Source organism: Sphaerodactylus townsendi, linkage group LG02 (assembly GCF_021028975.2).
Source record: "Sphaerodactylus townsendi isolate TG3544 linkage group LG02, MPM_Stown_v2.3, whole genome shotgun sequence".
Taxonomy (NCBI): Eukaryota; Metazoa; Chordata; class Lepidosauria; order Squamata; family Sphaerodactylidae; genus Sphaerodactylus; species Sphaerodactylus townsendi.
This window is the reverse complement of record NC_059426.1, coordinates 118,186,759-118,202,798: the sequence shown is the minus strand read 5'-3', so window position 1 is coordinate 118,202,798 and position 16,040 is coordinate 118,186,759. Positions and strand designations below refer to the sequence as shown.

At 45.1% G+C, this 16,040-nt stretch overlaps 1 protein-coding gene across 12 annotated transcripts in view; it reads right to left on the bottom strand.

Annotated features, from left to right (window-relative positions):
- Window positions 1-5,779: 5,779 nt before the first annotated feature.
- Window positions 5,780-16,040, bottom strand: part of GPHN (gephyrin) — a 403,230-nt gene continuing 392,969 nt past the window's right edge. For all 12 annotated transcript variants that reach the window (XM_048483966.1, XM_048483967.1, XM_048483970.1 and 9 more), the window contains one exon: window positions 5,780-6,781. In XM_048483966.1, the coding sequence (XP_048339923.1) occupies window positions 6,648-6,781 (134 nt within the window). In that variant the 3' untranslated portion in view covers window positions 5,780-6,647. The remainder of the gene's footprint in view (window positions 6,782-16,040) is intronic.

The window sequence follows — 16,040 nt, the reverse complement described above, 5'->3', positions numbered from 1 at the left end:
GAACAGACTGTTGAAGCCACAGAAGGCAGATTGTGAGGCTTTTCTAGTGCTGACCCCAATATTTTTGGGGATTTTTAAAACTTTTACACATGTAGACAGCACAGAAAAAAAGAAAACAAATCCAATTCTTACTTCCCCACTATATTAATTAAAAAACCACATTTCAATACTACATATATGGTGACTTCCAGCCACCTCATTATGGATCCAAACTCAAATCAAGTTTTATAGTTATAGTTAGTATTAGCATTTCCTCCACTTTTAGCCCTTATATTTTAGCCGAGTACACTGTTTTCATTTAAATTTCAAACTCTGCCATTACTTCTCTATTTGTATATGTTTTCAGTTGGTAGCCAGCAAAGGGTTTCCAGTCTTTCAGGAAATTTTCCATATTCTTCTCTGTTATAAACACAGTCAGCCTTGCCATCTCTGCATATTGTGCCATCTCCAGTCTTGTTTTGTTGGAATTTTATTCTCCCTCCATTTGTATGCATATAAAATCCTTGCTACAGTTGAAACGTACATAAAAAGTCTTCTGTATTGATCTGGAATATTCTCTCCATTAACCCCAACAAGAATGGCTCAGGTTTTTTTTCCAATAATTATTTTTATAATCTTTTGCATTTCATGTAAAATTGTATCCCAAAATCATTTTGCCTCTTTACATGTCCACCACATATGAAAAAAGAACCATCCTGTTGCTGACATTTCCGGCATTTGTTTGATAACCCTTTATACATTTTAGACAGTTTTTCTGGTGTTCAATACAATCTATACATCATTTTGTAGCAATTTTCTTTCAGATTATAACAAGCTGTGAATTTCAGATCTTTTATCCATAATCTTTTCCATTGGTCCATTTATATGTTTCTCCCCATATTTCTAGCCCATTTTACCAGCACAGATTTTACCCCCTATCCCACTTCAATAACATACGTTTTAGTAATCAGTTTATCATCATTTATACATAGGTTACTTGCAAACATTTTCATCTGTGTGACAAAACCTGCATTTTTGTTGTCTGCTCTGAATATTTCTAATTGATAGTAATTTTTTTTACCATATCTGTGCTGGCCCCAATTTTGAAGAAAAATCAGAAAATAGTAAAAACTTCTCCCATAGGGCAGCCTTTAGTTTTGAAGCCCTGCGGGCTTTGGGACTAAACTGTTGACAGGTCTTTTACACAGTGATGTGGTGTTCTCCCAAACACAATAGACAGAGACTATAGTCGTCAATCTGAGTCATTTCGTCCCCACATTGGGAGAACCTCTTGAAAAAGCCTTTATGAGCTATGAGGTAAAGTTGAACTGGCTACCTATCTCGGGGTTGGGAGTCGCCACAAACTCCATTCCACAGATTGTACCAGCTTGCTAATTGCACTCTTTACACTTGTTAGCAGACAAATGGTTCTTTCTCCTACCCTGGACATTCCACAGGTATATATACTCCACTTGCTTTACTACCATCAGTTCCTCTGAAGATGCCAGTCACAGATGCAGGCGAAACGACAGGAGAGAATGCTACTAGAACTCAACCATACAGCCCGGAAACCACACAGCACCCCAATTTTAATAACATTTTACGGCATTTGTTGACCATCATATAATGGCAAGTAAGACCATCATATAATGGCAAGTAAGTATGTAACAGACTTCCTTCTGTGATACACCTCTGAAGATGCCAGCCACAGATGCAGGTGAAACGTTAGGAACAAGATCCACCAGACCACGGCCACACAGCCCGGAAAACCCACCAGAACCAGCAAGTTAAGACAGTTTCTGTTCTGTTACCAAGGCTGAATCTGACACTGAAAAGATCTATACAGGAAGTCTAATCCAGGTATATCAGAAGTTGTTTAGCCATATTCTATCTCCAACATATATGGAAAATTGGATAGACATTAAGATCTGGTTTCTTGAAGCTGTGATTCATAGTGAGAATCCTCAGGAAGTGGAGGAAAAGAATGTATTTTGTGTGCATGAGCCCTCCGGGGGAGGGCGGTTTATAAACCCAATAAATAATAATAATAATAATAATAATAATAATAATAATAATAATAATAATAATAATAATAATAATAATAATAATAATAATAATAATAATGATAATGATAATGATAATGATAATGATGATTACCTGGAAACTTTGAGACTTGGAGAACATAACAGAAAATTGGCAGTCTCCAAGGTAGAAGAGAACAGAAAGTAGGGCTCAGTCAGATTCAGTTGGACTCAGTGGCGTATCTGCCAGAAGGACATGGGTAGTCACATATCCCTGGGTGCCACATGGGAGGAAAGAGGGGGCACATGGCAAAATCACCCCTGGCCCCCTCCCTGCTGCCGGCCTCTCCATAATTATCTTGAGTCCTCCAGACTCATCGGCCCACAACTCTATGATTTCATGAGGAAGGGAAGATTAGCACTCCAACATTCCAAACGCAAAGAGCCAGAGGCTAAGGGAACCAGTCTTCCCTGGAGAGGCATGCTGCCGCTGGCCAGCAAGCCAGCTGTAGAGGGTAAGTTAGATGGTGAGAGGTGCGAAGAGGGACACGGGGGCAGGTGTTGCCCCGGGCACCATTTTCTCATGGTTGGACTTGAAATATAGTCTACAATAGAAGTGTAAGTTTTAACCTTGGACTCAATAGGATAATGTGGGGAAGGGAACTGCAGATTAGATTGGAAGGACATTCTTTTATGTAAGGTGGTGTAGTATTACAGAACATTTATGAATGAGCAGTAAAGAATGGTGGAATCTGTAAAGAAGAGAAACAAGTGAAACTATCCTAGTTTATGAAGAGATAAAAATATAATCATCTCAGACACAATTTGACCAAGATAGTAAGGCTCTTACTGTTCTGAACAAAGGAGATGTGAATCCTTAAGAATAAATGCTTAAGGACTTTGCTTTGAACTCTCTATCACTACCTTCAGTTTTCACAACTGTTTCTGACAGCTGAATTGACAAGTTCATTACATTAGTGATTTTCAAAAGGAGCACTGATCTGCTTTCAAATGATAATTTTTAGTTCTAGCCATTTTCTATGAGGATTGAACTAGTGACAAATGAAAGACTCAATATCTATTAGCAAAACCCTTAGTCAGACAGTTCTTTAAAGATGATGTATTATCTCTTTTATGTGACATGAACACAAGCAGAATTTAATATCCTTCTACAAGAGAAAATGAAAAAAATGTAATTGTTGTAATAAGTAAGTTAGAAATCCAGGCTGAAAAAAAGCTATACAGCGTCCCAGGGACGGCAAAAACGCCGTCCCTGGGAGATAGTTTGCACAGGACGCGTTGCTGCTGAGCAGCAGCAGTGACCTGGCTTTCCCCGAAGCCGCCCCTGAAAACCTTGCTCAATGAGCGAGGTTATTGATAAACAGCATCATCCCCGTGGCGTGGGCTGCTGGGAAGCCGCTGTTTCCCCGTTGGCTCCACTCACCTTCTTGTGCAGCATCCCTCTAGAGGGCTGCAGAGACCCATCCGCGCTGCCCTGCGACCTCTGGAGGTCGCAGGGCAGCGTGGACGGGTCTCTGCAGTCCTCCAGAGGGACGCTGCACAAGAAGGTGAGTGGGGTGGGACGACTGAGAGGTGGCTCTGCGTTGAGCTGCCTCTCCAGCTGCAAGGGAAGTCAGTGCTGTGTGCACGCTAGCGTGCGAATAGTCCCTGAGCCTCCACCGGCATACTTCATGCCAGTGGAGGTGCATTTCCGCATGTGTGCGGAAAGGACCTTAGTGACAGCTCATCTCCAGAACAACATGCATTGCATGAACATATGGCCATAAATGCATTATAAAATGCTGCATCTACTTCATAAACTTCCTCCTTCTGGCTGCAAACTGCTTGCAATATCTGTGTGTATCTTAGACTCATAATTTGTCTTAGTTCCTGTGTGATTCCAAGCCCATTCTAAACCTCTCTCACTCTTGCTTAACCAAACCAGTCCCCTCTATTCCACTCTACCAATCTCGCTGCTCCTTTGGACTGAGCTTGGGCTGCCTCATCTCTTACAGCCCAATGCAGAGGCCACTGTGGCTGGGGATGGTGCTACTGCTGTGCTACCTCCACAGGGCTTCCAAGCAGCATGGGAAGGCAGAACTATACAGAAAACCCCTGGATACCTGAAAGCCCTGAAAGAGTTTAAGTCTGGGGACTGTGCCAGAGGCATTCCCAGCTGAAAAGCCCAGTGAAAGCTGACTAAGTCGGCTACACCCCTGGGAACACCCCACCCTGCCCTAGCCACGCAGGTGACCAAGTTTAGGCTGGTGCAGCTCAGCGGGGCACAGGCTCTTCAGGGTTGGGCGCTGTGGAGCTCCATGGTGCCTGCCTCCCAGTTTGCTTCCCTGCTGGCACAAGTGCCACTTACGCTGGTAGGGTAGGTAATTGTACCGGTGCACCCTGTGTCAACTAGGGTTCAAGGTTGCTGGGGCCATCTTGGACTGGGGGCTGGAACGTGAACTTTGTGACGCTAACCAGGGAGTTCAGAGGAGCTTAAGGGAAAAAATTATTGAGAAAGCCTTATGATTGCCTGCAATGTTTGTTAGACAAAGTATCCAATTGAGACTAGTCAGGTTATTTGTTTTCTTGCTGTTTAAAGTACATTCTGCCTGGTTACTTGCACTTTTCTTAAATAAATTTATCACCTGCATTACTGTGCTCTTTCGTGGGTTTGATACAAATTCAATGGACCCTTTGGGACCACAATACTGATTAATCCACTGAGCCTACCTTACAGGGCTGGTCAGCTGCTTTGTTCCCAACTTTGGGACAGAGCTGAAGTTCTGGCAGCCAAGAGTTCCCAGCGCTTAGGGGAACTTTTTGACACAAGTCAAGAAAACAAATGTAATCTTAATTCTAAAACTATGCTGTGCAGCATCTTACTCTTCTCAGGAGGATGCAAAGGTCATACTTAATCAGTAGATCAGCCATGTGGCCAAAAATGGGAAACCACCTTCACGTTTGTTTGTATTTGCTTAAGATCAACCTTGTTCCTGTGGTTTAGTAGAGTCATGCATATTTTACTTTTCAATTGTTGTTTCTGATAGGTGGTGTTGGTGTGAAAATATAGTGTATGTATGCTGTAACCTATTACAACACTGGATTTTGTGTCATGTAGTTTAACATACAGGGTGCATCTATATGATAATTTTTGTTATTCCTTTTTAAATTAGGTTGGCTCCTATGGAGCGTGTTAATTTTTCCCCCTCCTTCCCCTTTCCCCAGAAGTCCCAAGGTTTCTAAAACACTGGTTCCAGATATTTTCTGTGGATAAAAAGCCATGATTGGGGAGGGGGGCTGCAGTGAGTGTTTGGAACGAGATAAGGTCACTTTCTTGTTCTTCCTCCATCACTGGTACAGGAATTAGGTCAGACGGGTTCCCTGCCTTAGTGCAGCCTGCATTCCTTTGTGCCATGCCAAATCTTGCTCTGAAGAGTTCTACAACTCCCAGCAATGATACCTCTGGGTAGTGCAAAGGACTGCAGTAAGAAGGGAAGGGAAGAAAAGCACTTGTGCAGGGCATGGAAGACAATGTGCGGCTCTTTGCTGTTGACTTGTTAATATTTGTCAGGGCCACACATTGACTGGAAATTTATCCAGGAACTCTTATCTAACATCATGGAGAAGGGCCCCCACTGTAAAAGGGCCTGGCTGTAAAATCTCTCCATTAGTGCTCTTTTTGCTGCAATATAATTCTGCTTATTTAATTTTTGAGTAAAAATCCTGAGTAGAATGCAACATTCCTTCACTTTATCAAAGAACAAGGCTGATGACTCATATTTTAAATAATGATCAAGGAATTTTTTTTATTCATTTAAGTTTCAGTATCATTACAGAAAATGTTATGGTACAGAGTTGTTTAACATTAGTTTTATCTCTTTGCTCATTTAATTTGCACACGAATGCTGGTAACACTAATATCTGTACAAGATCAGTCTTTGATTTTTTTAGATTTTAATTCTGTACATTTTTAAATGTATTGGTTAAAAAGGCTGTCAGCACTTAAGGAAGCAATTTTTGTTGTTTGTTTAAACAAAAGGTATCCAGTTACTGCCCAAGAGTACTGAGCTGGGTGGCTGCTGGGATGACAGATATCCCTGAACGCGCAGCAAGGGGGGAAAACCTCGGGGCTTGATCGGGTTCCCAATGCAGCCACTCTGCTTTTGGCACAGTGCACATCAACACGAGATACAAGATAAAGAACAAGCAGAAGCTCTCTGTGAAGCAGTTATGAAGCATACTAATAAGGGAAATCCAAGTGTTGTCTACGCTAGTATAAATAAGCAGACAGCCTTGTTTTAAGAGCATAAGTAGTTGTATCTTAAAGATGAGAAAAAACACAAGTTCTGCAGGCACCTACCGCTGTCTACTAAAAGCTACTGCTATCAGAACTAGCATTGAACACACAAAGCAATTGCAAGAAAGGAAAAAGTTGCTTTGATATAATCAGAATAGATTTCTTTTAAGATTTGTTTTTAAAGTTTTTTTTAAAAGGTATTTATTTAAATCCATTTGAAATATAATTCAAGGTGTTGACTATACTGATCAACTTTTATCCAAATCAGAAAAACTAGCTGTGCCGTTGCATATTACAGGATACAGTCAATGATATGTGGACATGCATCAAAACTTCTCTTGCTGATGACATCATAGCCTTCCAATGACCATGACGTCAACCACCTCTCCCTTACGAAGTTCCACATACTGCTCTGTCTTTGGAGGTAGCATCAACAGTCCATTGGCACTGCGCATACTCATCAGACGACTGCTCATCTGATTCCCTACAGAGAAACAAAACAGTCTGGTTAGCTGGACAAATGTCACACTTTGTGCAGCATACAGAACAGTTTCCAAAAAAATGAATCCTAGGTTCATAACAGTAGGGACAAATTTACTTGTTCATTTACTTAAAACTTTTATACTCCACCTTTACTTGTAGTTCCAGGCAGCTTCAGGCTTATTTAAAATAAGATGTGGCAGATGTCCAGGAAGTAAATTTCTCTGTACTGAATTTCAATTTGGGTTGGAGCACATTAAAAAAACCCACTAATGTGACCATCCATATTTATTTTACATAGAAGTAACTTTAGTAATTAATCTACCGTATATACTCGTGTATAAGCCAAGCTTTTCAGCCCTGTTTTAAGACTGAAAAATGCCCCCTCGGCTTATACGCGAGTCACTACTTACCAGCTGCTTGTTGTTGCCCTCCCTGGAGGGTGAAGGACAAAACCCCCGCAGCCAGCGGGTTCTTCAGGCCTCTGCCGAGGCTGGGGAAGTAGCCCGGGACGACCTCCGTGCGGCTGCACAAGCCGCTTGTTGCTGCCCTCCTTGGAGGGTGAAGGGGGAACCCCCGCAGCCAGCGGGCTCTTCAGGCCTCTGCTGAGGCTGGGGGTGGGCTGGGACGACCTCCGTGCAGCTGCACAAGCTGCTTGTTGCTGCCCCTCCTCAGAGGGTGAAGGGGGAACCCCAAGGCTCCCCCTGATGTCACTGCCCAAATAAAGAGCTCCCTCTGCCTGCGGGCTGGCTAGGCTTCCTCAAACCCCAGCTTCCCACCCTCGGCTTATACACGAGTCAATAAGTTTTCCCAGGTTTTGGTAGTAAAATTAGGTGCCTCGGCTTATACACGGGTCAGCTTATACACGAGTATATATGGAATATCACACAAAAGGCTGTCCCAGAAGCTAAAAAAGAGATATGGTCCAAGGTCTTTTGACAATGTTTTAATAAAATTCCCCCCAGAGCTCTGTTAAATATGCTTCCTAATATACCATCAAAAAATCTGGATAGGCTTCTGATTCATTTGTGGAATCAATATGAAATGTTGTTTTATGACTAAACCTTGAGCCCAACATGTTGCCTATGCTGTTTTTCCTATGCTGGTTATTACAGCTTTTAAGTTTTCCTATTTTGCACAATGCAGACATGTTGTACTATGAAGTTTTAGTTTTTCAATTAGGGGCATTACTTCTTTTAAGGAAGAAAGGGAACAAGAGCTCTTGGAATGCTACCCACATGCTAGTTTCAATCCTGCATGACAATTCTTCATATGTTCAAATGAGCCTCCTATAAAGAAGTTAGTTTTTCTTCTACTCCCTTCTTTTGTCCCCTAAAGGAAATGTTTACTCAAACAATGGATGGGAACAGTGAACATACTTCAAAGAAGACTCTTGAATAGGGAGGGGGTGACTTGCAGTATTTAGGGCATTTTTCTTTTTTAAGGCCTTATTGAGGGTATTTGTGAAAGGGAAGGAAAGCACCCTTCAAAGAATAAAGCATATGTAAAAACTCTTTATAATTACCCAGGCATGGTGTGGTGGTAAAAGATGGATTCTCTCTTTACAAGTAGCATAGGCTCTGTACAATAATCATACACCTACCTGTCTCACGCCAGCTGCAGCTTGGGACTACCAGTCCTTACAGGCCCCCACTGCCAGAAGCCCCCCCCCCCCCGCCCCTGGTTCAGACAGCAGAGACTCATCCAGGCAGGGCAGGAGATCACCACCATTGTTGACTGTCTCAGAAGGGAGGAAGTGGGGACCAGACAGATGGTGAGCAGGCAGCTACAGGCTGCGACGGAGGAGCGGTGGCCCAGAGCAAGTAGGCAATGGGAGTCACGGACCGCCATGAAACAAGGGGCTGCGGGATGCGGCAGCCACAGAGGTGGTTGTGACACTCAGGGAGGGTGTAGCCACCTGGGGGAAACAATCTTTGGTGACAGCCCATTGTCACAAAGGCAGATGCAGGATGCAGCAATGGGGGAGAGACCCAGGAGAGTCTGGGAGAGGCAGGGCTCGAGGGAGATGGTGCAGGAGGTACCCAAGCATAGATGGGCAGTGCAAGAAGCCAACGTGAGCCCTGAGGGAAGGACCAGGAGGCAAGTCAGGGACCCTGGTTGGCCAGGCTTAAATGGGGGGTAGTGGAGCAAGGCCAGGGAGGAATCTGGCACCAGAGAATCCCACACTCACTGAGAATCTCCATGCCAGGAGAAGTGAGTGCTGGGCTTTTGCCTCCTCACCTACCCATTCTGTGGCCAGTTCTTTCTTTCCAGAGCTGGAACTCCAGGGGACCTCACTGGGCTGCAAAGAAAGTATCTGTGCCAGCGAGGGGCACCACACCTACCACAAATACTCACCATGAAGAACAGCTCTATTTACAAGTTCAAATTAAGCACAGTATTCTACTGAAAATGGAAGGAAAATCTGCACTCTTTACATGTAGTGATTTTCAGATCTGTGGCCTGTTGCTATATTGGTATATTATCCAGAAAGCTAAAGAATGAGGTCCCAGCCTAGTGCACGTGGGTTTTGTCATTATTATCTGATGATAACTATTATTTCTTTGTATTCCAGTCTTTTATCTCCCTTGGAATATAATACACTTGCTGGTCATACATATTTGAACAACTGGTTCTTGTCTTTGCTGTTGTCCCAAACAATAAAATATTGTATGTAATTAATGTCGAGGTTCTCTCAAGTTCGATCTTCTATAGACAAGCTGAATGAGTTCAAACAAACATGCTGTTAAGATCCTGGGCCTCAACCTGAAGAATCAGCAACCTGTGGGACTCAAGGAACATTCTCTTCCACAAAAGCTTGAGTTATTTGTGTAAATTTTTCAATATGCCTACAGTTTCCAAGCAGCCTTCAAGCCTTATGATTGGTATGGGGAAAATGGAGGGAAAGTCAAAATCCAACAACTGTTGAGGAAGTAGAGCTAGATGAGAAAGCATATAAGATCCTGCACTAGGGTTGCTAGGCCAAGCCTGACAACCGAGGGAGGATTAAGGACAAGGAAATTGGAGGCATGGGTGACATCAATGTAGTCAATGTGGTCCGCCCACTCTTAAAAAGACCATCATTAGATCCGAGGGATCTGGCCAATTACCGCCCCGTCTCGAATCTTTCATTTCTGGGGAAGGTAATTGAGAGAGTGGTGTTGGAGCAGCTTCAAGGCTTTCTGGATGACACATCGGCTTTTGACCCCTTCCAGTCCGGCTTCCGTGCTGGGCATGGGACAGAGACTGTTCTCGTCACTGTCACAGATACACTCCATATTCAGCTTGACCGAGGCGGATCGGCGCTGCTGGTGTTGTTAGACCTCACCGCAGCGTTTGATGTGGTCGACCATGACCTTTTGACCCACCGCCTGGCCGCCTCCGGAGTGCGGGGCATTGTCCTTCAATGGATAGTCTCGTTTCTCCGGGGCCGGAATCAGCAAGTGAGGTGCGGGGATCAGGCCTCCCGGAAGTCGCCGCTTCAATGCGGTGTACCCCAGGGGGCACTATTATCCCCGCTGTTATTTAACATCTATATGCGACCCCTTGCTCAGCTGGTACGGAGTTTTGGGCTGGCCTGTCATCAGTACGCTGATGACACACAGCTCATTCTGTTGATGGAGGGGGGAGCAACCGCCGCCCCTGCAGCTCTACAGCACTGTTTGGAGGCGGTCGCTGGTTGGTTGCGACAGAGCAGGCTTAAACTGAATCCATCGAAGACGGAGATCCTTTGGCTTGGCCGCGAGGGGGGTGGGACTTTCCAGCCGCCGGTGTGGGAGGGGGTCACATTGGCGCCGACCCCTTCCGTCCGCAGCCTGGGGGTCCACCTGGATTTGTCTCTGTCAATGGAGACCCGGGTGGCCCATACAACCCGGGCTGCTTTCTTCCATCTTTGTCAGGCCCGGCGACTGTCTCCCTTCCTCTCCCGAACGGACCTAGCCACTGTGATCCATGCAACGGTCATCTCCAGGCTAGACTATTGTAACTCGCTCTACGCGGGCCTTCCCGTGCGTCTGATCCGGAGATTAAAATTGGTCCAGCATGCGGCGGCGCGCTTGTTAACAGGTAGCGCCACCTGGGAACATATTCAACCTGTATTGCGTCAGCTGCACTGGCTTCCAGTGGAGTTCCGGATCACCTTCAAGGTGTTGGTGTTGACCTTTAAGGCCTTACGCGGCCTGGGACCGTCGTACCTTCGAGACCGCATCACCCCATATGTCCCTGCACGGCCTCTCCGGTCGGGGGAGGCCAATCTATTGGTGGTCCCTGGCCCTTCAGTGGTGCGGCTGGCCTCCACACGGGCCAGGGCCTTTACAGCCCTGGCCCCGGCCTGGTGGAACGCTCTCCCTCCAGCTGTCCGGGCCCTGCGGGACCTTGGGGAGTTCCGCAGGGCCTGTAAGACGGAGCTGTTCCGCCGGGCCTTTGGAGAGACCAGCCGCAAATAGTGCCCCCCTCTTTCCTGTGGCCCTGACATCTAGGCCACATACCATCTAATGAGACTCGCCATGCCTCCCTTCCCAGGGGAGAGGGAATTTTAAATCTGGAATATTGGGCGCCACCCATACATTACTGAGTCTGTGTAAACCAAATTTCTAGTTTTATCGCTGCTTTTAAATGTTTAACTGCTTTTATATTGTTCCTTTATATGCTGTGCACCGCCCAGAGCCCTTCGGGGATGGGGCGGTATAAAAGCCTAATAAATAAATAAATAAATAAATAAATAAATAAATAAATAAATAAATAAATAAATGTTAGTGGGTTTTTTTTCCTAACAAAATTATCCTGCCTCTGCTCAAAGCATCAGCGGGCAAACAAGACTGCCAGCAGAAGGTTTTCCACCATAGTGGGAGGCCTGGAAGCCCTTGTATACACAAAGATGGGAAGTCTCGCTCCCTGAAGTTGGAGGGAGTTGATCCCTTACCTTATGGTGGGGTGAGATGGGCCTATTTGGACCAGGTATTGAAACAGAGTGGGAGCTAAGTAAGATTAAGGAGCTTTCTTGATTTCTGGCCAGATTCTTTGTTTGTGAGTGTTAATTCAAGATCCTGGGCCTGACAAGATCCTGGACCTGTGTTAATTCTGCCCTATGTTTATAACCTTTCTCCTATTGCTTGTTTAATAAACCTTTGTTTAATAAACCTTTCTGCCCGCTCTGGGTTTTTCTTGTCTCAAATTCATTCATATATATCAGGACACCCCCTGACCAAAAAGGGGGTGACCTGGGGGCAGGGTGGGTGTTTTGGGTCCTCTCTAGTAAAACCCTAGAACTGGAGTGGTGGCAACAGTCATTTAAGGCCTTTGCCTGCTCCATGCCTGAAGGGGATATAGGAGGAAAGGAAATGTGTGGTGGGGAGGGAGATATCCCTGAAAGGAATGTCCCATTTGTGGTAAACTTGCATGGCCTCACTCCTTTCTGCAACATGTGCAGTGAAGACAATGAGAATGAAATGGACAGCCTGTCTTGCAAGAGAAGGCTTAAGCACATGGGCTTGATTATTTAATGTAATTTCCTTCATACTAGAGGGATTCCAAAGAGTAATCAGCTAAGGATCCATGAAAACATTCAAAAAATTAGTTGGCAAATGCAAATGTGGTATTGATATTCACATTTGCAGAAAGGGCATACTGCTTTGACTACTAAAAACCTAGATTCTAATGTTTTTAACTATTACAAGTGTAAAAATACTGAAATAGCCATTACAGATAAATCACAGGAGCAAAACAATCTACCTGATTTTAAAAAAGTGTTGGCTAAATATATGAGGGATGATTTATGATTTTTATTTTTCTTTGGTTGGTACCTGTTGCAATCAATGAAAGATGCCTTTGTCCTAAGGTCTTAGGTTCTTTTCTATTTTTTTTCTGAAGCATCTCAAATGGGGATGACAGGAAGCTATACACATCAGCTATAGTGACAAGAAATGTTTCTTTTGAAATTGAATATGGCTGTTTCCGCACGGGCGGAATACAGCGTCCCAGGGACGCTAAAAACAGTGTCCCTGGGGAGGGGTTCGCATGGCCACTGCCGCCGCATCGCAGCAGTGGCGGCCTCACAACCCCTGAGCGGCGCGAAGCCGCTGTTTCCGAACCTCGCTCCCTGAGCAAGGTTTTTGGAAAACAGCGGCTTCCAAACACTGCCGTGCAAACGGCAGTGGCTGAAAGGCACCATTCCCCCCCCCTTTCCCGAATGCCTTACCATCCCTCCAACCTTCCAGTGCGTCGCCCAGGCCAGGGGACACGCCCCCCTGCCCTGCGACTCCAGAGCTGTCGCACAGGGCAGGGGTGTGTCCCATGGCCTGGGCGATGCGCCGGAAGGTCGGAGGGACGGTAAGGCGTTCGGGGGACAGCGCAGTCTCTGCTTAGTCTGCGCCGTCTTCCCCGCCCCTCCCGGGACCGTCTGTGCAAACGGTCCCGGGGGGGCACGTTTGTGTCATTTATGCCGACGCACCCCTGCAGCATGGCCGTGCAGAAACGGCCTGTGTTTTGCTCCATATGCAGATTCTATGAAGTGTCATTTTCTGTACATAACGCTTGTTACCAAGGAGTCTCAGATTGAATCAATCACATATAAAGTGCGCAATATAAAAACTATGCTCGCTTGAAACAAGATAATTGTGAAGTCAATTAAACGTCCACAGTCAGCTTACTTCCATTTGATTCCCACTAAACAGCAGTTGCAAAACGGATTTTGAATTGGAAAAACAGAACAACTTAAGCTGTGATAAAAATCTAAGGGAGAAAACTATGCCACTTAAAGGAACATTTTTCTATAATTCAAAGTAAGTGGGTTTTATAATGTTTTTAAATGAAGCAGCAGATAAAGAAGAAGCATAAATTACTTATTTTTTACTTTATCCAAAATGATGAAAATGCATGAGCTCCAAAAATTACTTAAATATATTTGTTTTACTTATAATTTGATTTATAGGCCAACCTTCTTCATGCTGGGCTCAAGGTAGCTTACAACAAAGATTCCTAATTAAAATTATTCAACCGTCAGTCCTTGTCATATATTGTTCAGCCTTAAACTGAGTTCCAACTAAAAGGCGGATGAAATGAAGGAATAGAAAGAGGGAAAAAAGGACAAAATGAGAAGAAGAAAAAGAAAGGGGAAAGGGAAGAAAAAAAGAAAGGAAGGAAGAAACGGAAAAGGAAAGGGGGATAGGTCCTGCAGGGTCCAGGTCTCGTTTAACAGAGCATTCCACCAGGGCCACAGCCAAAAATGGCTCTGGCCTGGTTGAGGACAGCCATATACATTTTGGGCCAGGGACCACCAGTAAATTGTTGTCTATAGAGAGAAATGCTCTCCTGCGGGTATATTTGGAGAGGCAGCCCCATAAGGACAAGGGCCCCAGACCGCTCAGAGGTTAATAATAAAACCTTGAACTTCACTCCGTACTCCACTGGAAGCCAATGCAGCTGGCAGAGAACTGGGTGGATGTGTTCACATCATGAGGTCCCCATAAGGACAAAACAGCAGTGCTGACCTGTCCTAATCCAGTTGTCTCTGAAAATCATCTGTGAGGGTAACCAGAGCCGTCTCTATCCCATGGGCAGAATAGAAGATGGACTGAAATGCGTCCAGTGCCAACGTGTCCTCCAGAAAACCCTGAAGCTGCTCTGCAGTCACCCTCTAAACTACCTTGCCCAGGAATGCAAGATGAGACATTGGGCGGTTGCTGGATGGATCTCTGAGAGTGGCCTTACTACTGCCTCTTTCAACCCTCCTGGGAAGACCCCTAAAGACAGTGACAGATTACGTCGCTCAGGGGGGTGGCACACTGTATCCACTGGCTTTCATTAGCTAAGACAGGCATGGGTCCAAGGGACAGGTGGTAGGCTTCACAACTGCCAGGATCCTGTCAACATTGGGCTGGAAGAGACAGCTGAATTGGTCCAAAACTGGACCTGAAGATGGCCAAGGGGCCTCCATTTCACTAAATGTATCAAAGTTGGTGGGAAGGTTGTGCCAGAGAGACAAGATTTTATCTGCAAAAAAGCTCACAAATGCCTCACAGTTAATGCTGAACTTTTAGTATTAAAAGAGTCCTCTGTAAGGGATATTAAGGTCAAATTGTCTTAAACAATTGTGCTGGATGAGAGCTTCTGGATGTGATGCTAACTGCATAAAAATCCTTTTTTGAGGCATTCACTCTCCTTTAAAATGTTCTTGCCTCTTTGTCACAAGTACTCTGCCATACTTGCTCTAGCCATCTTAGTTCCCATTTCATGAGCTGTAGCTCCAAGATATACAAAAGAACTTGTCTGGAATGGGAGCAAAAAGATTATCAAGGAGCAATCTTGTCAATTCTCTCTGAAAGACGGCTATGCCAATTTTCCACCTGCTCATCCAACAAGCTGCTGGGAGGCATGGGATCCTGGAGAGAATTTGGAAACCAATTAGATCCATAAGTCTCTGCAGGCAAGCATAAATCCACTCGCTGCCTATACAAGGTGAAGGCAGGTTGCCTAGGTGCACTTTCAGTGCACAAAGGTCCAACCATTGCACTATATCTCTCAGACCAGGCCAATATCCATTCCATGCACTGAAAATCAAGGCCAGCGTGTGGCCTGCTTGGTGTTGGGGACCTGAAAGAGTCCCAGTGTCACCATGAAAGACTGTAGGTCCAAAGCCTGACAGGAAGTGACATCATCAGAATGAATGTTGAAATTCCCCAGAATCACCAGTTGGTGGAACTTCAAGGCCCTGCCTGCTACTGCCTCCAACAGGCCTGGTTGGGTATTGGCTGGTGATTTAGGTGGTCAGTATACTAGCCAGATAACCAAACTCTCCTCAGCATCTCACACCAGTAAATACTTGGGACAGGGAGTACCCTGAAGAAGAAAGCATCCTATATTAACATCATCACCTCCCAGCCCTTTGTCTGGGACTGATAGAGGACCGAGAAACTTGGGAGACAGGAGTTCTTTCAAGGTGACTGTTTTGCCTTCCGTTACCCAGGTCTTGGTCATGGATGCCAGATCTACATTCTGCCCTACAATATGATTCTGCAGGGCAGAGGTCTTATTATTGCACAACATCAGTGTCGGAGAAAGGTTGTTATTCTTATATTTACCACCATTGTTCTCATGGGAGGGATCAGAGTTTGGAAAAAGACCAAGCATAGTCATATCTCCACCTTCTTCCTTTAAGTACCTCCTCCCACTGCCATACCTCCCCTTTCCCCCCAATTAGAGGGATCTCTGGCCCTATGCTGGCCTCTCTTACATTGTTCCTGTTCATAGGAAAGAGGTAGGACAAG